Below are 24,138 nucleotides of genomic sequence, written 5' to 3'. Positions count from 1 at the left end.
TTCCTTCTGGTGTGGTGTTCTGTACATAGCATGCTTAGTGTTAAGACTTATTATAAGTTATTGCAAATTTAAGTTAAGTCTGCTGCAACTGGATTTCTTATGGACAGGGCCAATCCTGAATGTATTGGATTTGTGACCGTTATGCTCATTTGCCTTCAGTGGCAGTAGTAAACTTGGCTGAATGAAATATTAATTGCCTCTGGTCTATTTCTTGGGAATCCTGCAACAGGTTTAAGTTTTTACTCTGCTAACTATACATTGGAGTTCTGCTCTGGATCAATATTGAGTAGAATTTCACGCCACGGTCTCCCTCGGAAAGTGGTAGACTCTCTTTCCTTGGAGGTTTTTAAGCAGAGGTTGGATGGCCATCTGCCAGGGATGCTTGAGCTGAGATTCCTACAATGCAGGGGGTTCGTCTAGATGACCCTTGGGGTCCCTTCCAACTCTTCAATTCTGTGATCTATGAAGTCACATCAAAGGTTTTAAGCAGATAAATATTATATCCAATGATGTCCAAAGACTTGCGTTTGTGAAAAGCTCCCTTCACTCCAGGGCTTTTTCACTTTGTATCTTAAATTTAATTTTTACAAACATACCCACTCTAATGAGAAAAAATGTAGCCGCGTTACTCTTACCAAGTGGTAAACGTCATCTAAACAGGTGAATTCGTTAAAACTAATGATGAGTTTGCGAAGCCCGGTGAGCTTGGAGATGTCTCGGAGTTTGCTCAGCCTGTTTCCATGCAGATTCAGAATCTGCGTTGAAAGAGAAGAGGGGATTGAATGTTCTTCTGCATGCAAGGCAGCTGCTACCCTGCCACAGAGCCACAACAACATCTGGAGGGTATCAGATTGGGACTGAAAATTTTATTATGGGGTTGGGCTTTGCTCTGCTGCATTGGTCCTCTTGCTTTGTTAAAAAAGAGAAAAAGAAAAAAACCCAAGCTCTGCCCCTTTTCAATATAATAGGGACAGTTCCATGTTTAGTCACATCTGGCCCTAAAAGCCTTGCTAGAAAAACTCTCCCCTCTTCACCATTGCAACGCAGAGGCAGTGTGGCCTAGTGGCTAGAGCGGGAGGCCAGGGGTTCATATCCCCACTAAGCTCGCTGGGTGACCATGGCTAGTCACTATGTCTTGGCGTAACCTACCTCCCAGGGATGTTGTGAGGGTAAAATGGAAGCCGGGGGGCGGGGGGGCGGAGAAGCACACATGATTGTTTGAGGAAATGCGAGATATAAATGCAGCAATACATTAAAAGACAATGAAGCTACATTCTCTTCTCCTTCCACCTCCACTGCCAGGAGATTCTTCAGTCTGACTCCTTACCACCATGCACCTGTGAAATGCTGACCTGTCTAGAGAGGTGCAAGGAGACTGTGGTTTTTTTTTTAATTTATTCCTTATTGAAGGGGCTGAAATAATTTTGTACCCAGTATAAAATTAGAAGTGCACAAGTTAAAAAAATAAAGACGTGCAAATAACAACAATGGTTCAGACACACTCGTGTAAAAAAAGGAGACACATACATACAAATTTATAAGCTTACAAGGTATATACCGTATTTTTCACTCTATAAGACGCACTTTTTCCCTCCTAAAAAGTAAGGGGAAATGTGTGTGCGTCTTATGGGGTGAATGCAGGCTGCACAGCTATCCCAGAAGGCAGAACAGCAAGAGGGATTGTTGCGATCCCTCTTGCTGTTCTGACCACTTCACTGGAGATGCGCTGAGCAGCTTTCCCTCTCTGCTCAGCGCCCCCTTCAGCAAAGCGGGAGGAGAAACGGAGCCCCTTCCATTTCTCCTCCCACTTCGCTGAAGGGGCGCTGCGCAGAGAGGGAGAGAAGATTGTTTTTCTTGTTCTCCTCCTCTTATGGAGCGAAAAATATGGTAAGTGGTGTGGCAAGGCAAAAACAAAAGTCCCCCCAACTTCAGGGAACGGGAAGAGTTTGCGGTCTCCTTTGGAACCAGCACCATGTCGCTTCGATTCTGCAAGAACACCGAGTAACAGAACCTGCTCACCATTATCTGACTGTAGATGTTGGCCTTGGCTACCGCCAGCACTGTCTTTTCATCCAGGCAAACGATTTTGGGCTTGGGCTTAATGATAGGCTTCATGCTTAGAACTTCGTCGTCGCGTTGCAAATCCCGAGAAAGCACAAATCCTGCCGAGTTTCTCCTTCCTTCCTCCCCGGTCACGTTGCTGAGCGACGAGAACAGAGGCTCCACTTTGACCTAGGCAGAAGACCCAGAGCTTTCTCTTTTTGCCACAGCTTGTTACTGTATTTCCTTTGTTTAACCACACAGATATATAAACGAGCTAAGCGAGAGTCATAAAGATGCTTCAGTGCAACGCTCAGCACAGGGGGTGGGGGGAAGCCTGTGATTCTCCAGGCGTCGTTGGACTATAGCTTTCATCATCCAACATATGGAGGGCCAAAGGCTCCCAGCTCCTGACTTAGGAGGACCAAAAAATACAGAAAAAGCGCCTGGATCTGCCCCTCACTGGATTTGACCAGTGCTAGTTAGCTTGGGGTCTTTGCTAATTAGCTTGGGGTCCAACTGCTGAAGTGGGGGTGAGCAGAGCTTGCTAATTGAGAAAGATGTGGCCATGCATAGGTGGTGCAATGAGTGTGTGCTATCCGTTAGAATTCTTGCTCTGTGATTGCAGTCATGGGATTTTTGTCTTTCACATGACGGTATGTGTTTTGACTCCACAGAGTGGGAAGTGACAGAGACAGGATGTTTGTGTTACTGTGTTCCGTGAAGTGGGACTATTGTCCTTTGTTCTTTTTCTCTTTGCTGTCTGATGCTAAAAAGAGAGGGAGCCACGTTGCAGTGCTCTGTGTGTGTTTATATGAAAATAAAGTAGATTAGCCAAAATGCCGAGTTGCTCAGGTCTGTCACGCATGATGCGCAAACTCTGTGGATCCCTAAGTGTGCCGGTGTCCGTTGGCATCGGTCGCTGTGATGTTCGGGCAGAAGAAAGCTTATGGAGTTCCCGAACGATCGTCCAGGAGGGAGGGAACATGCCAGTCGGGCATGTGTCTCTGCCAGGGTCCTACTCGGGTGTAGGATGAACTCCTGACACTAACTGTCCATTTCAGTTTCGTAGATTTGGAAGGGACCCCCAGCAATCGTCTAGTCCAACCCCTCGCAATGCAGGAATCTCGACTCAAGGATCCCTCACAGATGGCCATCCAACCTCTGCTTAACAACCTCCAAGGGAGGAGAATCCACCACCTTCTGAAGGAACCTGTTCCACGACCAAACAGCTCTTACTGTGGTGTGGCGTACATTTCCGTCATGTGGCCCCTTTAATTGCAGGGGCAAGCTGCCGAGCCCGTACCACAGCTAGCACTGCCACTGTGGCGGCAGCAGTGGCAACAGTAAGCAATGCATTCCTTGTGGGACAGATCTGCTGCCCCGTAGATGCTAGCGCCTGAGGCAGCCAGGTCACCTTGCCTCATGGGTGGGCCGGCCCTGACTAAATGGCAGCAGCTCCTCAGGATGCATGATAATTCTTTAGGTAAAAGTTAAAAATGGTAAAGGACCCCTGGACAGTTAAGTCCAGTCAAAGGCGACTATGGGGTGTGGCGCTCATCTTGCTTCAGGCCGAGGGAGCCAGCGTCTGTCCACAGACAGCTTTCCGAGTCATGTGGCCAGCAGGACTAAACTGCTTCTGATGCAACGGGACACCGTGATGGAAGTCGGAGTGCACGGAAATGCCATTTCCCTTCCCGCCGCAGTGGTACCTATTTATCTACTTGCACTGGTGTGCTTTCGAACTGCTAGGTTGGCAGGAGCTGGGACAGAGCAACAGGAGCTCACCCCGTCGCAGGGATTCGAACAGCCGACTTCTGATCGGCAAGCCCAGGCACATTTTCTGAGGGGATCTCTACACTAGCCCCTCCGCGCTGAAGGCATTGCTAGGGAGCAGGAAGCGCGTACCAAGGTGATGTACTCAAACTCCACGATGTACTCGGGCAGAACCAGCTCGTGATCGAACACAAACCACTCGCACTGTCGCAGGTTGCAGTCGCAGTTCTTGTAGTCGAGGGAAGAGCAGACTTCTGAAGCTGAAAGGCAAGAACAGGAATGGCGGATTCTCTTACAGATTCCCCACCCCTCCGGTTACTGAAGTTTTGAAATTGTAAGAACAGGAGACATTTCCAAGAAGGAAAATAAGAAAGAGAGGAGAGAAGGAGAGCCCGCAGGATCAGGCCAATGGCCCACCTAGTCCAGCATCCTCTTCTCACAGTGGCCAACCAGGTGTCCATGGGAAACCCACAAGAAAAGTTCCTGACCACAAGAGCAATACTCTCCTGTGGTTTCCAGCTGCCTCCAGCTTCACCATAGCCATCAGCCATCAGTAGACCTCTGCCCCACACAGCAGCAGAGGTTTGGGACCAGAGTTTTTCTCCACTTAGATGAGCTGCCTCCCTGGGTGGACAGACCCTATTTGCCCCTGCAGAGCATGTGCAGAAACCACCTTGTTTATTAGATTGATATGCCGCCCTTCGCCATAAGATCTCAGGATGGTTCACCGAATAAAAGACAGGATGAAAATGAGGAAGTCGTTAAAAACAAAGCAGCAACAAACAAACCTATGGTCATGTAAAGCAGTGTTCCCCAACCTTGGGCCTCCAGCTGTTTTTGGACTACAATTCCCATCATCCTTGACCACTGGTCTTGCTAGCGAGGGATGATGGGAGTTGTAGTCCAAAAACAGCTGGAGGCCCAAGGTTGGGGAACACTGATGTAAAGCATCCTCAATAAACACACGAGAAGTAACCGACTGTGCTCTTAGATAAATATGATATACAGTGGTACCTAGGGTACATATGCTTCAGGTTACAGACTCCGCTAACCCAGAAATATTACCTCGGGTTAAGAACTTTAGGATGAGAACAGAAATTGTGCAGCAGTGGTGCAGCGGCAGCAGGAGGCCCCATTAGCTAAAGTGGTCTTCAGGTTAAGAACAGACCTCCAGAACGAATTAAGTTCTTAACCCGAGGTACCACTGTAACTCATAAAGTTCAACAACCAAACAAAGTGGAAGACCCAGTGGATCTTCTAGACAGTTCATGCATAAGGTCCACCCGTGTAATGGTGTCTATTCCACCTGTCTGTTCATAAAGTCCAAACAATCCACATGAAAGGTTGTTTCAGTTCCACAAAATCCTTTCACAGACTCTAGACAAGGATTTCCAGAATACAGTGGTGCCTCGCAAGACGAAATTAATCCGTTCCGTGAGGCTCTTCGTATAGCGGTTTTTTCGTCTTGCGAAGCAAGCCCATTGACAGCTTAGCGGATTAGCGCTACAGCTGTCAAGCGGCTTCCAGCGATCAGCTGTTAAGCGGCTTATCAGCGGAACAGCTGATAAGTGGCTTAGCGGCTTAAGAAAAGGGCGGAAAAAGCAAAAAAACCCCGCGGGGGGATGCAAGATTTTTTTCGTCTTGCGAAGCAACCCCATAGGGGAATTCGTTTTGCGAAGCGCCTCCAAAACGGAAAACCCTTTCGTCTAGCGGGTTTTTCGTCTTGCGAGGCGTTCGTCTTGCGGGGCACCACTGTATTGGCCTTGTTTTGCCATCCTGGGCTTCTTCAGTAGTTAAAGCACTAAGTAAGTGTGATTATACCCCCCCCCCCTTTTTGCCAAACGACACACTAAGTCACTAAAAGATATATTGGTGCATACGGACTTAAAACCAACACCCATACAACGTACGTTGTCTGGTTCTGCACGTGGTTTCTTTAAATGTGGGCACTGTGCCTCCTGCAAATATGCTCTGCAGGTAAAAGAGTTTAACAACAAAGGAGGTTTTAAGTTCTGATCTGATCCACTGGGTTGTCTGCTTTGTTCGGTTGTTGAACTTTATGAGTTACTTCTGTTGAAATTTGATACAATGAATAGTATACCTTATTTGTTAGGAACACAGCTGGTAAAATCTTGTTAAAAACAAAGCAGCAAAAACAATAACCCACCCACCTCCCTTCCTGCAGAAACATTTAAAAAGGCTGTAGAGCATTAATCAGCCAAAGGCCTGGTTGAAGAGGAATGTTTCCGCCTGGCGCCTAAAGTATATAATGAAGGTGCCAGGGGAGAGCATCCCACAAACAAGGAGCCACTGTGGAGGAGGCCAGTTTTCCCGTTGCCCATTGCAGCCTGTCTTTGCATGCAGGGGAAACCCCTAACTCACTGAGGATTTAAGACCAGTCGGAGCCATTTCCTGGGGTGTGGCTGCTGCCGCATGCTGACAGCTTCTGGCAGCTGAGTGCAGGGCAGAGACCAAAGATGGAAAAACTATACAACATGTCTCCCACCAGAGGTACTACCCCTCCCTTAACACACCCCACACCCCATCCCACGTATGCTTTCGAGAAAAATAGAATTGTAGAGTCCAGTCCAACCCCCTGCAATACAGGAATATACAGCTGCCCCATGTGGGGATTGAACCTGCAACCTTGGCATCATCAGCACCACACTCTAGGCAATCTAGGTCAGTGTTTCCCAACCTTGTGCCTCCAGCTGTTTTTGAACTACAATTCCCATCATCCCTGACCACTGGTCTTGCTAGCTAGGGATGATGGGAGTTGTAGGCCAAAAACATCTGGAGGCACAAGGTTGGGAAACACTGATCTAGGTATCCAGGCTGCTCCAAGAGGGTCAGCACCTGTCACAAGAGCTCTGCTAGAACAGGACAAAGGCCCATCTAGTCCGGCAACCCTTTCTAAATAAGGTTACCAGACGTCCCCATTTCCCAGGGACAGTCCCCAGATTTACTAAATCCTATCTTTCCTACTGAAGTTGAAAAGTGTCCCCAGATTCATTGAAAGAAATCTGGTAATCTTATTCTAACATTCACCAGCCAAATGCCCATGGGAAGCGTGCAAGGGAAGCCCAGGCACAACAGCCCTTTTGCCCCGCTTGGGATTCCCTGTGGCTCATATTCAGAGGCATATCTCCTCCGACAGCCGAGGCAGAACGTTGCCACCATTGCTGTGAGCCTCCCATCCCAAGCACAGATTTGGCGCTTACTTCCATCTTCCCGCTTTCTCTGTGATAGGGCAGATCACGGCTTTTGGAGCACCCCAAAGCAGAAAAAGAATGCAAAGGTTTCAAATAAATGCAGAGGCTTCATGTGTGAGGCTGGATCTCCCTCTAGTGGCTACTCGCTGCCTTGCTATTTTCTTCCGGTAGCAGTAAAGGCAAAGGTAAAGATAAAGGGACCCCTGACCATTAGGTCCAGTCGTGACCGACTCTGGGGTTGCGGCGCTCATCTCGCTTTAGTGGCCGAGGGAGCCGGCGTACAGCTTCCGGGTCGTGTGGCCAACAGGACTAAGCCGCTTCTGGTGAACCAGAGCAGCGCACAGAAATGCCATTTCCCTTCCTGCCGGAGTGGTACCTATTTATCTACTTGCACTTTTTGGCATGCTTTCAAACTGCTAGGTTGGCAGGAGCAGGGACCAAGCAACGGGAGCTCACCCCGTCACGGGGATTCAAACCGCCAACCTTCTGATCGGCAAGTCCTAGGCTCTGTGGTTTAACCTACAGTGCCACCCACGTCCCATCCGGTAGCAGTGGGTGAGTGGAAATACCTGCTCTCTCCTGAGCTTTTTCTAGGCACTCTCCCGCCCTCTGCACCGGAGTCCTCGGACAAATGGAGACTTCCATTTTTTGCGGGCTGTGGGTGGGTGTCCAAATAGCTTATAAAAGCTTTCCGAATGACTTAGAACTAATTGGGACGTATCGGAAACAGACTGAATGGTCAAAACACATCTATAGCCGGTCGTTCTGCAAGAACTGCGAATCACAGAATTGTACAGTGGGAAGGGACACAAAGGGTCATCTGGTCCAACCCTTGCAATGCAAGAATCTCAGCTAAATAACCTCTGACAGATTAGCACACACCTGGTTTACTGATAGTACATCTGAAAAGGACCACAAGCTTAACATGAGTCAACAGTGTGATGCAGCAGCAAAAAAGCTAATGCTATTCTAGGCTGCATCCATGGAAGTCTAGTGTCCAGATCAAGGGAAGTCATAAAAGGTAAAGGTAAAGGTACGCCTGCCCGTACGGGCCAGTCGTGTCCGACTCTAGGGTTGCGCGCTCATCTCGCTCAAGAGGCTGGGAGCCAGCGCTGTCCGGAGACACTTCCGGGTCACGTGGCCAGCGTGACGAAGCTGCTCTGGAGAGCCAGCACCAGTGTAGCACACGGAAACGCCGATTACCTTCCCGCTATAAAGCGGTACCTATTTATCTACTTGCACTTAGGGGTGCTTTCGAACTGCTAGGTGGGCAGGAGCTGGGAATGAGCAATGGGAGATCACCCCGCCGTGGGAATTCGAACTGCCGACCTTGCGATCAGCAAGTCCTAGGCACTGAGGTTTTACCCACAGCGCCACCCGCGTCCCAGGAGAGTCGGAGCAACACTCTATTCTGCCTTGGTCAGACCACACCTAGAACACTGTGTCCAATTCAGGGAAACCCAATTTAAGAAGGATGTTGACAAGCTGGAACGTGTGCCGAGGACGGCAGCCAAGATGATCCATGGTCTGGAAACCAAGCCTGATGAGGAACGGTTGAAGGAGCTGGGTATGTTTAGCCTGGAAAAGAGGAGGCTAAGAGGAGATACGACAGCCATCTTCAAATGTCTCAAGGGCTGTCCCATGGAGGATGGAGCAAGCTTGTTTTCTCCTGCTCTGGAGGGTAGGGTCCAAACCAATGGATTCAAGTTATAAGAAAGGAATAACTTTCTGACAGTAAGAGCTGTTCGCCAGTGGAAAGGACTCCTTCTGGAGGTGGTGGATTCTCCTTCCTTGTGTGGGAATGTTCAGGGATGCGGGAGAGGATATACTGTCTGATTATATCCTTTTCCAACTTGTGTTAACAAGTTCCACAATTCAGCAGAATAACATTCCCCTTTTTAAACTTGCAGTGGATGCGTTTGCTCAGGCTCGCTAAAGCCTCTATAATAACTGTTCTGTTATTTTCCCCTTATTCCCTCATAAAAGATAAGACATGACACAGTCTTCTACAAAAGTATAAAAAGAGTTTACTCACATATCATTCTGTTCACAATAGGATCCCAGAAGGCAGACTTAGCTTAGAAAAGTAATATACACTTGGAAACTATCCCTTAAGAAGACAGTCCCTTTGGCATCTTTGGCTAAGCAGATGTTCCTACTTTGATGCATGCGGTGAAAAAAAGAGAGATGGCTGCCCTGCCCTGTGCTTTTGTTGTTACCTGCACAGGTGAGGCCATGCCCACCTCGAGTCACATGCAGAGGAAGTCTGTCCCAGCTCAGAAGGAAACAGGAAGTTTACCTGCTGGCTGGGCAAACATTCCTCCCCATGTGAAAACATGTTCACTCTAAGAATGTTGTACTTGATGGCTCTTGTGTTTCACATCCCACACCTTGGAGGTTTTAAAATAGAGGTTGGGTAGCTATCTGCCCTGGATGGTTTGGTTGAGATTCCTGTATTGCAGCGGGTTGGGCTTGATGACCCCTGAGGGTCCCTTAATCCTATGATCTCCTTACTTGTACTACTGTGCATTGTCCTTTCGTATACGTTTGGTTGTTGGGGTACATCGCACCTAGGTGGTTATATATTGTCGATTCCATATAAGGACCTGAGACATCACCTTGCCAACAAAGGTCCATATAGTTAAAGCCATGGTTTTCCTAGTAGTGATGTATGGAAGTGAGAGCTGGACCATAAAGAAGGCTGATCGCCAAAGAATTGATGCTTTTGAATTATGGTGCTGGAGGAGACTCTTGAGAGTCCCATGGACTGCAAGAAGATCAAACCTATCCATTCTGAAGGAAATCAGCCCTGAGTGCTCACTGGAAGGACAGATCCTGAATCTGAGGCTCCAATACTTTGGCCACCTCATGAGAAGAGAAGACTCCCTGAAAAAGAACATGATGCTGGGAAAGGTTGAGGGCACAAGGAGAAGGGGACGACAGAGGACAAGATGGTGGGACAGCATGAGTCCGACCAAACTGCGGGAGGCAGTGGAAGACAGGAGTGCCTGGTGTGCTCTGGTCCATGGGGTCACAAAGAGTCGGATACGACTAAACGACTAAACAACAAATTAGGTACTGTTACATTTTAAAAAATAATAAAAATCACAGGATCCAATTTCCCCAATGAAATCCCAGGAGTATGATATGACCAACTCCAGTTGGAGACACTAACTTACACTTGGGTTTCTCTTGCTGGTCTGCAGCTCCATTGCTGGCTGTATTACAGGGGCTGTTCTGGGAGGACTTGCCAGACCTGTAGACGGAATTGATGTTGGGATAGCTGGCCTGGACGATTGGCTCTCCGTCGTGAGCCGGGGCGCTGTGTCCAAGGAAGACTTTTGCAACGATAAGTTTCCCTGAGAAAGGAGAAGAGAAGGTATCGCTTACAAGAACACAAGGCATCAAAACCCCAGAGGAGAGTCCCAAACGACGGAAGCAAAATGAACTAAGCCGCAAACAGAATGGGTGACCAATTTTTCCCGTATCTGCCCACTCATTAAGGACATCATCAGAGGTCATTCCCCTGGGTGCCATCCAAACAGAGGTGAAGTGGGTGTCAAGATTTTCCTTTGGAGGCGCCCCGACTCGCTGTCCTACAAAATGCCGAATTTCCCCCCTTGCAGAACACGTTTTTGCATGTTGTTCTCACTAGCGTGTGTATTTTTGGTGTATGTTAAAAATAAATAAGTGATTTGCCCACCACTCTGAAAGCCTTTTCAGCTGAACAAGAGGAATTAAAAATGGCTTATATAAATAGCTAACTAGCTAACTAAATATAAAAGGTAAAGGGACCCCTGACCATTAGGTCCAATTGTGACCGACTCTGGGGTTGCGGCGCTCATCTCACTTTACTGGCCAAGGGAGCCAGCGTACAGCTTCCGGGTCATGTGGCCAGCATGACTAAGAAGCTTCTGGCGAACCAGAGCAGCACACGGAAACGCCATTTACCTTCCCGCCGGAGCAGTACCTATTTATCTACTTGCACTTTGAGGTCCTTTCGAACTGCTAGGTTGGCAGGAGCAGGGACCGTGCAGCGGGACCTCACCCCGTCACGGGGATTCGAACCGCCAACCTTCTGATCGGCAGGTCCTAGGCTCTGTGGTTTAACTCACAGTGCCACCCGTGTCAAATAAATAATATAACCATTTTTGCATTCATTCGTTGGAAAACTGCATAGCAGCCTTTGATGGATGTATGGATTTTGAAACAGATTTTGAAGCATTGGTATGAGAAGGGTGAATTTGGTATAATCATAGAATCGCAGAAGTTGGGTCTCTTGACAATCATCCAGCCCACCCCCTGCAATGCAGGACTATGCAGCTGCCCCATACAGGGATCGAACCTGCAACCTTGGGCATGATGTGCACCATGCTCTAACCAGCTGAGCTACAGGTCTGCATAAAAAAACCCCAGACTGAATGAATTTCTTCTTTGTCTCCAGTGCAAGCTGCTTTCCTCTCTGACAGTTCCTCACCTCGTCACAGCAATATTATTTGACTTCCAGTCTCATCTACGACTGGTCTGCCCCGCAGAGGACCTTAAGGTCCATGAATAATCATAGAGGTCCCGGGCCCTAAGGAAGTCAGATTATCCTCCTCCAGGGACAGGACCTTCTCAGTGATGGCTCCGACCTGGTGGAATGCTCTGTCCCATGAGACCAGGGCCCTGCAGGATTTAACTTCTTTCTGCAGGGCCTGTAAGACAGAGCTATTCTGCCTGGTTTTCAATTTGAACTTAGCCTGATCTTTTATTCCCCTTCCTTCCCTCCCCCTCCCCTTTTTATGAAGATTACCCGACCTGAGATCCCACAGCTAATTCTCCCCTGGTCTCCTCGCTAGCCCTGGTTATTATCTAATGTTTATTGGACGCATTTCCCCCCTAAATTGATTTTTGAATTTATGGTTATTCACGTTTTATGCTGTTTTTCGTTGCATCAATTAAGTATTTTAAATTTGTTGTTAGCTGCCCTGAGCCTGGTTTTCTGAACCGGGAAGGGTGGGGTATAAATAAAAATTATTATTATTATTATTATTATTATTATTATTAGTATTATTATTATTAGGGACACGGGTGGCGCTGTGGGTAAAACCTCAGTGCCTAGGACTTGCCGATCGTATGGTCGGCAGTTCGAATCCCCGCGACGGGGTGAGCTCCCATCGTTCGGTCCCAGCTCCTGCCCACCTAGCAGTTTGAAAGCACCCTTAAGTGCAAGTAGATAAATAGGTACCGCTTTATAGCGGGAAGGTAAATGGCAATTCCGTGTGCTGCGCTGGTGCTGGCTCGCCAGCTGCAGCTTCGTCACGCTGGCCACGTGACCCAGAAGTGTCTTCGGACGGCGCCGGCTCCCGGCCTCTAGAGCGAGATGAGCACGCAACCCTAGAGTTGGACACGACTGGCCCGTACGGGCAGGGATACCTTTACCTTTATTATTAATATTGCAAACACCCCCACTTCCATTAGCAGAAAGCATGGCCTTAAAACTTCACATCTTGCTAGACCACCTCGCTGGCACCCAAGGCTCTGTCCCTCTTGCCACAGCCCGCTGCATTTATTGCAAGCTGAAAAGGCTTTTTTTATGTGACGAGGGCTCTAAAAATTATTCATGGGTGCTTAGAGCAACCTCTCTATATTTACCACGCTTGAATGTATCCTCTGAGTCCCCCTTGCTTCTGGCTTCCTTTTGCAAATATTCAATTCTTGGACATTCGCAGATACTGAGACTGTTGGAGAGCTGGACGCCTCCTTCGCTTCCAGGCTGCAAAGAGCAACAAAGCAAGTAGGCAGATCAGACTGACCCTTGAATGCTCTCCCAACATTTAACTACAACAAGCCTCTCTTTCCCATGGAAAGCTGCCATGCTAAGCTAAACATTTCCAGCTCAGCTCTCCCTATCTCTCTTGGCTATTTTTCTGAGTCATGCAGAGTGACGAAGCGGTTTCACCCTTGAAGAAGATGAAGTAGACTCCGCACTCAAGACTTTGAAGACAACTCTTTGCTTGCAGGATGGCAACTATTGCAAGCAGTATCGTTGTTGTTGTTGTTTAGCCGTTTAGTCGTGTCCGACTCTTCGTGACCCCCTGGACCAGAGCACACCACGCCCTCCTGTCTTCCACTGCCTCCCGCAGTTTGGTCAGACTCATGCTGGTAGCTTCGAGAACACTGTCCCACCATCTCATCCTCTGTCATCCCCTTCTCCTTGTGCCCTCCATCTTTCCCAACATCAGGGTCTTTTCCAGGGAGTCTTCTCTTCTCATAAGGTGGCCAAAGTATTGGAGCCTCAGCTTCAGGATCCGTCCTTCCAGTGAGCACTCAGGGCCGATTTCCTTCAGAATAGATAGGTTTGATCTTTTTGCAGTCCATGGGACTCTCAAGAGTCTCCTCCAGCACCATAATTCAAAAGCATCAATTCTTCGGCGATCAGCCTTCTTTATGGCCCAGCAGTATCATACATATGTACTAAGTCCAGTGCAATGCATTTCACTCTCTTGAGCCCCAAAGAGGGTCTTCTTGCTTCTAAAACTCCACTGAAACAATCCATAAATTGCAGCTTGTCTGTCCTCTCCAACTCCTCTGGGTGGCGGGTTCTTGGAGTCTCCACAGTCGGAAAAACAGTGGCAAGTCCCAACCTTCCTACCACTAACTAAGACACAGACATGCTCACTTTTAACAAAGGCAATGATTCAGCGTTACTGTGACCTTAAACTGGAGTCCCAAGATTTTGCAGCCGTTACACACCATTCCATTGCATAGGTTTTCTTTCCCCCCAGTACAATTTATTCTTTATAAAACGCATTTTCTACAAATACAGTACAAGTACTAACAGCATTCTAGAAAATGAGAACATCAGGCTGGGCCAGCCCAGGACACTTTGCCACTTCAGGCGAGACAGAAAATGCCAGACCCCTGTCACGGCTGCTGCCTCCGCTTCGATCAGCTGCAGAGGACGCAGGAGTGACAGGGAGCATCCCAGAGTGAAGGAGACAGACACAGAGGAGGCTGGATCTGCTGCCTGAGGCAACCACCTCACCTTGCCTCCTGAGTAGGCCAGTGCTGTTGAAATATACTCGGAGTCGAGAGTGGATTTCATGCTCTTTATTCAGCTCATAGTGGCGAGGAGGAATGAAAGTCCCCTCAAAGTATCTGCTTTATATACATTATTTACACAATGGGCTGCACGTGATTGGCTAATTCCGGAATTCTCCTGTAGGCCAATCAGGTTGTGGATTCACTTCCATCTGGAGCCGGATTGGGTGGCTCCTGCAGGCCAATCATACTGCTGCATTGTTCTAGGACCAATCAGACTGCTGCATTTTGGATCCTGCCCACACTGAGTGCCATGCCCCCAGGACACGCGCCAGCCCCACCCTGCCTGCTCTCCCCCCCCCCCCCGGTGCCGGAGCATGAAGCTCCACCACTGAGTGGAGGCGTTTTGTTTCTCTTTTTTCTTAAGAAATAAAAAGTAGACTTCAATCCTAAGGCTCCCTCGCACGATGAAGTGGTACAGTCTGTAGAAGGCTGTACTACGGAACTTTTCTGAAGATGAAAACGCTCATTCAGACCAAACGCTCTGAAGCCAGAGAGACACAAGAGGTCTCAATTTAAACTTCCGGTTACCAAGAAGACCAAACTTTAATAAAGAATGGGGAAAGAATTATAATTTATCTTGGAGACCACTGTAAGCAGATGCCAACCTTAGCAGGATTGCAATAACACTTGTAATGTAGCAAGCACTATGGAGACAGTGATGTTATATAAAATATAGATTATTGGGAAAGATGCAGCAGAAAAGGTTTAATTAAAAGGACACATGGAGGGGAGGTGGGAAGTCCAGAGATTCGGAGGAATCTGTAAATGTGGATGTGAATGGACGGGGAATAAATAATAAGTTGCTGCTGCTGCTGCTGTTATATACATGTAAAATCGAATAAAAGCTATTTAAAAAAATAAAAATAAAATAAACTTCCGGTTACCTTTTTTACTTCCTGGAAGCCGTCCTCTAGGATTTGAACCAACTGCTGTTTCTTCAAGGGTACGTCTGGGGGAGATACATAGAAGAGATATTCCAGCATCTTCCTGTAGTTTCTAGATTGGGAAGGTGGGAATAAGAGGGGGGAGAACACCTCTAGTACTGGGCACAAGAATGCTCAGGGGCGTTAAATGTCTCGGGGTACCGGGCACACCACACAAGTTTGCATATGATTTGCATATCAAATGAATGCTTTCGGGAAATTAACAAAGAAGGTGGATAGTTTCCCAGCAGCATTGCACTTGCAACCAACATACTTTTTGAAAACAAAGTTTTAAAAGAGGCATGAGATGTGGAGCTTGCTGCTAAAGACAACCTCCCCCACTCTCCTGTCTCCAGCTGTGGTCTAAACCACTGAGCCTCTTGCCGATCGGAAGGTCGGCGGTTCCAGACCCTGTGATGGGGTGAGCTCCCGTTGCTCTGTCCCAGCTCCTGCCAACCTAGCAGTTCAAAAGCACACCAGTGCAAGTAGATAAATAGGTACCGCTGTGGCGGGAAGGTAAACGGCGTTTCCGTGTGCTCTGGTTTCCTTCACAGTGTCTTGTTGCGCCAGCAGCGGCTTAGTCCTGCTGGCCACATGACCCAGAAAAACTGTCTGCTGACAGATGCCGACTCCCTTGGCTTGAGAAGTGAGATGAGTGCCGCAACCCCATAGTCGCCTTTGACTGGACTTTACCTTTAACTTTACCTACCCTCTCCCTTGTTTGTCCCCAGCTTCTGGTACTCAAAGGTTTATTGCATCTGAAGCTGGAGATGCCGCCAGCTAAATTACCATGGCCAATAGTGGCTCGCGAAACACTACTCATCTTGTGGGAGTACGGTGGTTTGTTGAAACCCGACATGTGACAAAGCATTAACACTGTGGGTGTTCATCCAACCCACTCATCACACATGAAAACAAAGACCACAACAGCAACAACAAATGAATAACCACACCCTGGGCCAACCCCAACCTCTCTCACCACCAAAGGAACACAAGTGAACAGCAAAGAACCTGCACAAGCAACGCTGACACAAAACCCCACAAATATTAAGTAAAATAGAAACATTGCCACTCTTTCCTCCTTTTCTTCCTAATGTCTCAACAAATGAAACTGATTTGTAAAAATGTTACATGGGGAAAAAACATAGAGAGACATTGCACCCACTTTTGTAAATCAAGAAAATCTGTAATAATAAAAATAATAAAAGCAAAACACTGTGGGTGTTTATAAAGAAAAACAGCTTTGACAATGGACTGTTTTGAGCAGGAAATTTGCATGTGGGGCGGCTTACTCCTTTCCCTGCTAACCAGGTTTCTCTGTAGCCAAAGGATGCAGACCAACTTTGAACTCTGGTTTAAAAACTCTGGTTATAACAAGGGCACCTCACATTTGGCCAGAATTTGCTATCCTGCTGTCTTACTCATCTATAATTAAAAGGAAAAGGAAAACGCACTTACAAGAACTCATTTAAATCTTCTTTGTCCAGAAAGTGTTGAAACTTCTCTTCAAATTTCAGCCTCAGAATCCGGTTGTGCACCCTAATGACGCGATTCACTTTCACTCCTGTGATGCCATGGGTTTTGAAGTCCAAGGCGCAAAATCGGGATAGAATCAATTCATAGCAGGAATTAAACCTGTGTTTAAGAAGACAGAGGACTTTGAGGCTGTTGACGGCTGAGGTATGTGCATCAATTGTGCACTGCAATACAATTTTTTTTTAAATGTCAGTTTGTATGTCAGTGGGTGGCAAAACAGAAGAAAGACTTGTGCACAATAAGCCAATTGCAACGGAACAGAAAATACTGGATGAAATTGCAAATTAACATTGGAATAGATTGAGGCACAATAGTGAATGGTTTTGATGACTGAATTATGCGTTGTTTTGTGATGTGCTGTGATTGTGCTGCATTTTGATGTATCTTGATTTATTTTGATAGATTTCTGATTGTCATTTTAAGAGGATTTGTAGGAAGCCATTTCACAAACAGAAATTAAAATGAACAAATGAAGAATGTGGGCTTTGTGGTTCATTCTGTCTATTCCTCCCATCTGTAGCAGTGTTTCTAGATGTTTAAATTACTTTATCTTCTCTGTGTGTACTTAGAGACTTCTGTGGAAATATGAAGAGGTGTAAGAATTAACCTTTTAAGAATATATATCAGGAGGAGGAGGAGGAGGAGTTTGGATTTGATATCCCGCCTTTTCACTCCCTTTAAGGAGTCTCAAAGCGGCTAACATTCTCCTTTCCCTTCCTCCCCCACAACAAACACTCTGTGAGGTGAGTGGGGCTGAGAGACTTCAGAGAAGTGTGACTGGCCCAAGGTCACCCAGCAGCTGCATGTGGAGGAGCGGAGACGCGAACCCGGTTCCCCAGATTACAAGACTACCGCTCTTAACCACTACACCACACTGGCTCTCCAAGGTTTCAAAATACAGTATCTCAAAACAGCTGTACCAGGCATCGCTGGGGGAGCCCTCTTCAAAACGGGTGTTTCCCACTGTTTCCAGTTCAGTCAGCAAAAACTGCACAGCCAAACTACTGGCTTTCTTCTTCTTCTTGACTTCTCCCTGATAAACGGCTTCAACTCTGCAACAAAAAGAGCAGGATCTGTCTTGGCTGGAAGGACCACAATAAATACTAGCTGGTCCTAAAATATCTACATTGGCTTCTGGTATATTTCCGAGCACAATTCAAAGTGTTGGTGCTGACCTTTAAAGCCCTAAATGGCTTTGGCCCTGTAAACCTGAAGGAGCTTTTGAATTCTGGTGCTGGAGGAGACTCTTGAGAGTCCCATGGACTGCAAGAAGATCAAACCTCTCCATTCTGAAGGAAATCAGCCCTGAGGGCTCAATGAAGGACAGATCCTGAAGTTGAGGCTCCAATACTTTGGCCACCTCATGAGAAGAGAAAACTCCCTGGAAAAGACCCTGATGTTGGGAAAGATGGAGGACACAAGGAGAAGGGGAAGACAAAGGATGAGATGGTTGGACAGTGTTTTCGAAGCTACCAGCATGAGTTTGACCAAACTGCAGGAGGCAGTGGAAGACAGGAGTGCCTGGCGTGCTCTGGTACATGGAGTCACGAAGAGTCAGACACAACTAAACAAAAACAACCTGAAGGAGCGTCTCCACCCACATCATCCAGCCCAGTACACTGAGGTCCAGCTCCGAGGGTCTTCTGGTGGTTCCCTCATTGTGAGAAGCGAAGTTACAGGGAACCAGGCAGAGGGCCTTCTCGGTAGTGGCGCCCACCCTGTGGAACGTGCTCCCATCAGATGTCAAGGAAATAAACAACTATCTGACTTTTAGAAGACATCTGAAGGGAGACCTGTATAGGAAAGTTTTTAATGCTCGGTGTTTAGTTGTGTTTTTAGATGACATGCAGATTTGCATAATGCTTGGAGCCATTTCATAAGAGGCAAGAAAAGTGAGGGAGGAGCTGAGGGAGGATTAAGGGGGGAGAGAAACCCCACCGTGCATTTCACCCCAGGTGTGGGCAGTGAGCACAAGACCTCCAAACCCAAAGCCTACACAAACAGCAGCCCTTGAACATTTCCTGAAACGCACGTACTCCTCTAGCTTTTTGCTCCAGAAATTCACTCTTCTTTTGAGGGCCTCCAGCTTATGCAGAAACCACTGCTCAAGGCTCGATTCCTCTGAGGCCTCATCCGGACTCTCAGCTTCCTCGTCGGATTTTTCGCAGCCTAAGTTTTGGCTCGAAATAGCTTTGCTCGCCTGTATCTTGCCAGAGGCCTGCAGTTCCACCAGTTCACGTTCCAGCTGTTGGAAAAGGAAACGATGAAAAGAAGCACATGAAAACGCTGCAGTCGTTAGGGCTGCACTATGCTTTACACTTTATGCTTTAAGGACGCGGGTGGCACTGTGGGTTAAACCACAGAGCCTAGGACTTGCTGATCAGAAGGTTGGCGGTTCAAATCCCCGCGATGGGGTGAGCTCCCGTTGCTCGGTCCCTGCTCCTGCCAACCTAGCAGTTCGAAAGCACGTCAAAGTGCAAGTAGATAAATAGGTACCACTCCAGCGGGAAGGTAAAAGGCGTTTCCGTGCACTGCTCTGGTTTGCCAGAAGTGGCTTAGTCATGCTGGCCACATGACCCGGAAGCTGTACGCTGGCTCCCTCGGCCAATAAAGCGAGATGAGCGCTGCAACCACAGAGTTGGTCACGACTGGACCTAATGGTCAGGGGTCCCTTTACCTATATGCTTTACGTTAAGCATGTCCTTTATTTTATTTAAAACCATACAAAGCACTGAACACTTCAGTGTTTGTTTGTTTTTCTTTCAGAAGCAGCAACTGCACATTGGCTCAACCCAGTTTGGGAGCAAAACACACACCTCCACAAAATTATCCCATTGAAAAGTCTGCTCTTCCTTTCTCTCTGAAACAAGCAGTACCTTTGAGAGCAAATAGCAAATTGGAGGGGGGGGAGGAGAGATCTGTGGGGGAAAGTGTTGGAAGGAAAGAGTTAACACTGCCTCCTTCTTGCACTGTTGTCTTCTTCTGGATTGGGGCCCCCGCTGGCTGGTTTTTTCAAGAACTATCAGGTGGCCAATGCTAAGCACGCATCTTTTAAAAAATATAGTGTGCTTAACGTAATGTGCAGTTTGGCCTTTGATTTCCCAAGACCAAAGACTGAGCAGCTTTCAGAAGAACCACAAAGCCCATCTCTTTGAGATGGCCTTTGTATTTGAGAAAAGGTGGGGAAATTTCAGTGGACTGGCTCAAATGTTCATTCTGGGGTGGGTGGGTGATGCTTTTCTTCAACCGCCCTAACAACTAGGCAGGAACTGACAGGGCCAGAGCCAATTGGAGACAAAATCTGTGCTCCCACTCCTGTTTACTGTGCAATCAACTGTATTTCCAGTGCCGGGTTTTCAATCTCACAACATGACTCAAAACTTTGTAGATACAGTCATACCTCGGGTTACAGATGCTTCAGGTTGCGCATTTTCGGGGTATGAACGTGCTGAAACCTGGAAGTACCAGAACCGGTTACTTCCAGGTTTCGACGCTCACGCATGCGCAGAAACACAAAATCGCGCTTTGCGCATGCGCAGAAATGCCGAATTGCAACCCATGCATGCACAGACGCGGCACTGCAGGTTGTGAAAGTGCCTCCCGCACGGATCACGTTCACAACCCAAGCGTCCACTGTACTGTTGGATACTGGTTTCTCAAACCAGTGTCACACCACTTGGGAGTCCTAAAATTTCTAACCAGCGCAAACAGCTTTGCACAGGTTAAAGGCACCCCCTGCTCTGTCACTTCTCCCTGAGGTGCACACAGACAGAAACTTAACTTAAACCTTGCTAACCTGAACGGGGGTGGGGGGAGGTCTGTGAAATGCATGGCTGGGGTGCAGGGGGGAGACCCCTGCCCTCTAAGGCGGCAATGTGAGCACACCTAAAATCCAAGCTCACTGCAACTAAAATCGCCAGTCCCAGAAGCAGGGCCCAACCCAAATGCACTTGGCTGACGCTGCCAACGGCTGTGCTTACGTTCTTGATGTTGTAGCTGAAATGCTTTATGCGGTCTTCCGGAAGCTTCTGCAGCTTGTGCTTCCTCTCTTTTAGCTTCTCGAGCTCCTCATTAAGCTGCCGCTGGGCGCTCTTGATGCGCATGTTGTAGAACATGACCTTTTTCATCACCATGGTCTTCAAAAGATAAAAGGGGATCCAAACGGGGGGAATGTGGAGGGAACAGTCATTGCGCAATGTCACAAAAACCACCCATGGCAACCAAGATAATAAATAATAAAAATATAAATAAAATAATTTATTTAGACCTCGCCCATCTTGCTGGGTTTCCCCAGTCACTCTGGGTGGCTTCCAACAGAATATCAAAATACAAAATACAATAGTCTATTAAACATTAAAAGCTTCCCTAAACGCCTTCAGGTGTCTTCTAAAAGTCTGGTAGCCAGAAGGCCCTCGGCGCTGGTCCTCATTGTCCAGACAGAACAATGGGGGTGGAGACACTCCTTCAGGTATACAGGACCAAGGCCGTTCAGGGCTTTAAAGGACAGCATTATTAATTTATTATTTATACCCCGCCCATCTGGCTGAGTTTCCCCAGCCACTCTGGGCAGCTCTCAATTGAGTGTTAAAAACAATACATCATTAGATATTAAAAACTTCCCTAAACAGGGCTGCCTTCAGATGTCTTTTCAAAATAAGATAGCTGCTTATTTCCTTGACATCTGATGGGAGGGCGTTCCACAGGGAAGGCGCCACTACCGAGAAGGCCTTCTGTCTGGTTCCCTGTAACCTCACTTCTTGCAACGAGGGAACTGCCAGAAGGCCCTCGGCGCTGGACCTCAGTGTCCGGGCAGAACGTTGGGGGTGGAGACGCTCCTTCAGGTATACAGGACCAAGGCCATTATTACTTCCAGATGTGGCAGGCTAGCCCAGCTGTGTTTGAGGTCCCTCCAGCTCATTTTGGTTAGAAGAAGAGGAGGAGGAGTTTGGATTTGATATCCCACTTTATCACTACCCAAAGGAGTCTCAAGGTGGCTAACATTCTCCTTTCCCTTCCTCCCCCACAGCAAACACTCTGTGGGGTGAGTGGGGCTGAGAGACTTCAAGGAAGTGTGACTAGCCCAAGGTCACCCAGCAGCTGCATGTGGAGGAGTGGGGACGCGAACCCGATTCACCAGATTACGAGACTACTGCTCTTAACCACTATACCACACTGGTCCTGGAGCTCCACCTCAAAATCCTGCTCTGATGCCACTGGTCATACTGGAAGAGCTGAATTTTAGAAGGCCTATCGTTGTGAATCAAAGCAAACTCCCCCCTCCCCAAATCACACAGGTGCATTACTGTCGGACGTGCCAACCAGGGGATCCTATGTCTAATAAAGACATGAGGGAGTTTCCACTGACCTCTGCCAGCTCCTTGATTTGTTTGGAAGATACATCGTACGTGTCGAGCCTCTGGAGCTGAGGGATGTGATACAGGACGTGCGTCGCGTAATTGCAAAGAAGGCAAACCGGATTGGGGTCGTACTGGGGGTCGTTCAGGCAGAGGTCGACTAAACGAGGCAGCCTGGCCAAATTGGTTATTTCCTGTTGAGAAAAGCGGGGACAACAAGATTGCATGCCTCCTAGCGCACCCCATGTTCTGGGCGAGATCCAAGCGTGCCGACTCACTCGCACGACAGAAATCTGCTTCTCACACGTCCAGCCCCACAAAATCTGCTCAGTGGTGGTGGTGCATAGGGCGTCGCAGGAGGGAAAAGAAGTCTTTGCACTTTGTCACAATGAGTTGGATCTCGCCCCCTGCGTTTTATTTGCCAGAGAAATCTTGAAGGGGAAAGAGGATTGGGGGGGACGGGACTTCAGCATCAAGGTGGATAAAAATAAATGTTTTTTTTAAAAAATAAATCAATAAAATTAGATTTTTTAAACTTTAAATTGGATTTTTAAAATAAAATGCTTCTGGAGGAAAAGGTCCTGACACTGATGGTTCCCTCCCTGCGAGAAGCCAAGTTACAGGGAACCAGGCAAAGGGCCTTCTCAGTGGTGGTGCCTGCCCTGTGGAACACCCTCCCACCAGATGTCAAAGAAATAAACAACTACCTGACTTTAGAAGACATCTGAAGGCAGCTCTGTTTAGGGAAGTTTGTAATGACTGATGTTTTAATGTATTTTTTATTTCTTGTTGGAAACCGCCCAGAGTGGCTGGGGAAACCCAGCCAGACGGGTGAGGTATAAGTAATAAATTATGATAATATTATTATTGTTGTTGTTGTTGTCATCCATTTGTCTCTCGAGATAATGGAGTACATCTCCAGTGGTGAAGTCAAACCTCTGCGTTAGCAACAGTGAAGTGACACACCCTGGACACATGCCTGGGCAGTGTATGGAGGTCCTGGGCTACCCAGGAGACAAGGCCCTCTTGGCCTGGCTGAGTTGGTCCAAAGGAAAGCAGAGCAAGATGTTTGACACCACCTTGGCTTCAGGAGTACAAGGCACCATCCAACCGTTTTAGGGGCTCCACTCTGGATTTGCGTATGTTTACGTTTTAGCCCTATCTTCTCTCGAAGGTGTCTCACAAGGCAGTGGCATTTTAGGATCAGAGTTTCCCTTCTCCTAGATGGGCTCCCTTCCCAGGTGGACGAGCCCCACCTGCCCCTCACTTCCCTCTACAGCACGTGCAGAAACTGCCTTCTTGACTGATGGACCCACTATTGGTCTTGTCTGCTCAATCCGCCTGAGCCTGTCTTCACATGTAGGGGAAATCCCTAATTCACCAAGGGTTTGAGATCCATCAGCTCCCCTCACCTTGGTTAGGCAGCCAGTTGGAGACATTTCCTGGGGTGTGGCTGCCATCGCATGCTGACATCTTCTAGGAGCTACAGGTGAGACCTCAGTACAGGGTAGTTTTATACCGGCCATGGCAAACTTAATACAGTGGTACCTCGGGTTAAGAACTTAGTTCATTCTGGAGGTCTGTTCTTAATCTGAAACTGTTCTTAACCTGAAGCACCACTTTAGCTAATGGGGCCTCCTGCTGCTACTGTGCTGCCGGAGCCCACAGAAGCAAAGTTCTTAACCCAAGGTACTATTTCTGGGTTAGCGGAGTCTGTAACCTGAAGCATCGGTAACCCGAGGTACCACTGTATTAGCAACCTTGATGGTACCCGATTGCCTTTAAATGTTTTTAGGTACTCAGAATATTTGTAGATTTTTTTTAACGGCTAAAATATCTTTTGATTTTAGTTTAAATTTTATTTTTAAAACATGTTGATGTTTGCTGCCCTGGGCTCTTTCGGGAGGAAGGGGCAGAACAGAAACGGCATACATGCAGTACATACATAAATAAATAAAGTAAGTAGTCAGGGATTTAGCCTGAGCACCATTAGCCCTGGCAGCCAGAATCCAGCACAGACCTTAAAGGATGATATTCGGTTGCCAGACAGATTTAATTTTTCTATATTTGCACTGGGATCCAAGCGATATCCTAAAAAAGAAGAAAATCACATGTGACAGGGCTTGTTCCTGTTCCTGCACTCTCTTCCTAGCTGCGTTCCAAGGACTCCTGGCCAATTGTAATATGGGCAGATCTACACCATCCATT

At 47.6% G+C, this 24,138-nt stretch overlaps 1 protein-coding gene across 3 annotated transcripts in view; it reads right to left on the bottom strand.

The window, feature by feature from the left end:
• Positions 1-24,138, bottom strand: part of LRRC9 (leucine rich repeat containing 9) — a 72,917-nt gene that overhangs the window by 35,341 nt on the left and 13,438 nt on the right. For all 3 annotated transcript variants that reach the window (XM_081909008.1, XM_081909007.1, XM_081909009.1), the window contains 12 exons: positions 23,951-24,021; positions 21,942-22,124; positions 20,557-20,712; positions 18,613-18,821; positions 17,497-17,628; positions 16,499-16,675; positions 15,002-15,113; positions 12,666-12,786; positions 10,208-10,387; positions 3,949-4,076; positions 2,020-2,232; positions 636-755 (listed from right to left, as the gene is read on the bottom strand). In XM_081909008.1, coding sequence (XP_081765134.1) covers positions 636-755; positions 2,020-2,232; positions 3,949-4,076; positions 10,208-10,387; positions 12,666-12,786; positions 15,002-15,113; positions 16,499-16,675; positions 17,497-17,628; positions 18,613-18,821; positions 20,557-20,712; positions 21,942-22,124; positions 23,951-24,021 — 1,802 coding nt within the window. The remainder of the gene's footprint in view (positions 1-635; positions 756-2,019; positions 2,233-3,948; positions 4,077-10,207; positions 10,388-12,665; positions 12,787-15,001; positions 15,114-16,498; positions 16,676-17,496; positions 17,629-18,612; positions 18,822-20,556; positions 20,713-21,941; positions 22,125-23,950; positions 24,022-24,138) is intronic.

Source organism: Podarcis melisellensis (assembly GCF_964234715.1).
Source record: "Podarcis melisellensis genome assembly, chromosome: 1".
NCBI classification, from domain to species: Eukaryota; Metazoa; Chordata; class Lepidosauria; order Squamata; family Lacertidae; genus Podarcis; species Podarcis melisellensis.
Note: the sequence above shows the minus strand (reverse complement) of the source record. Positions and strands in the feature narration are given on the sequence as shown.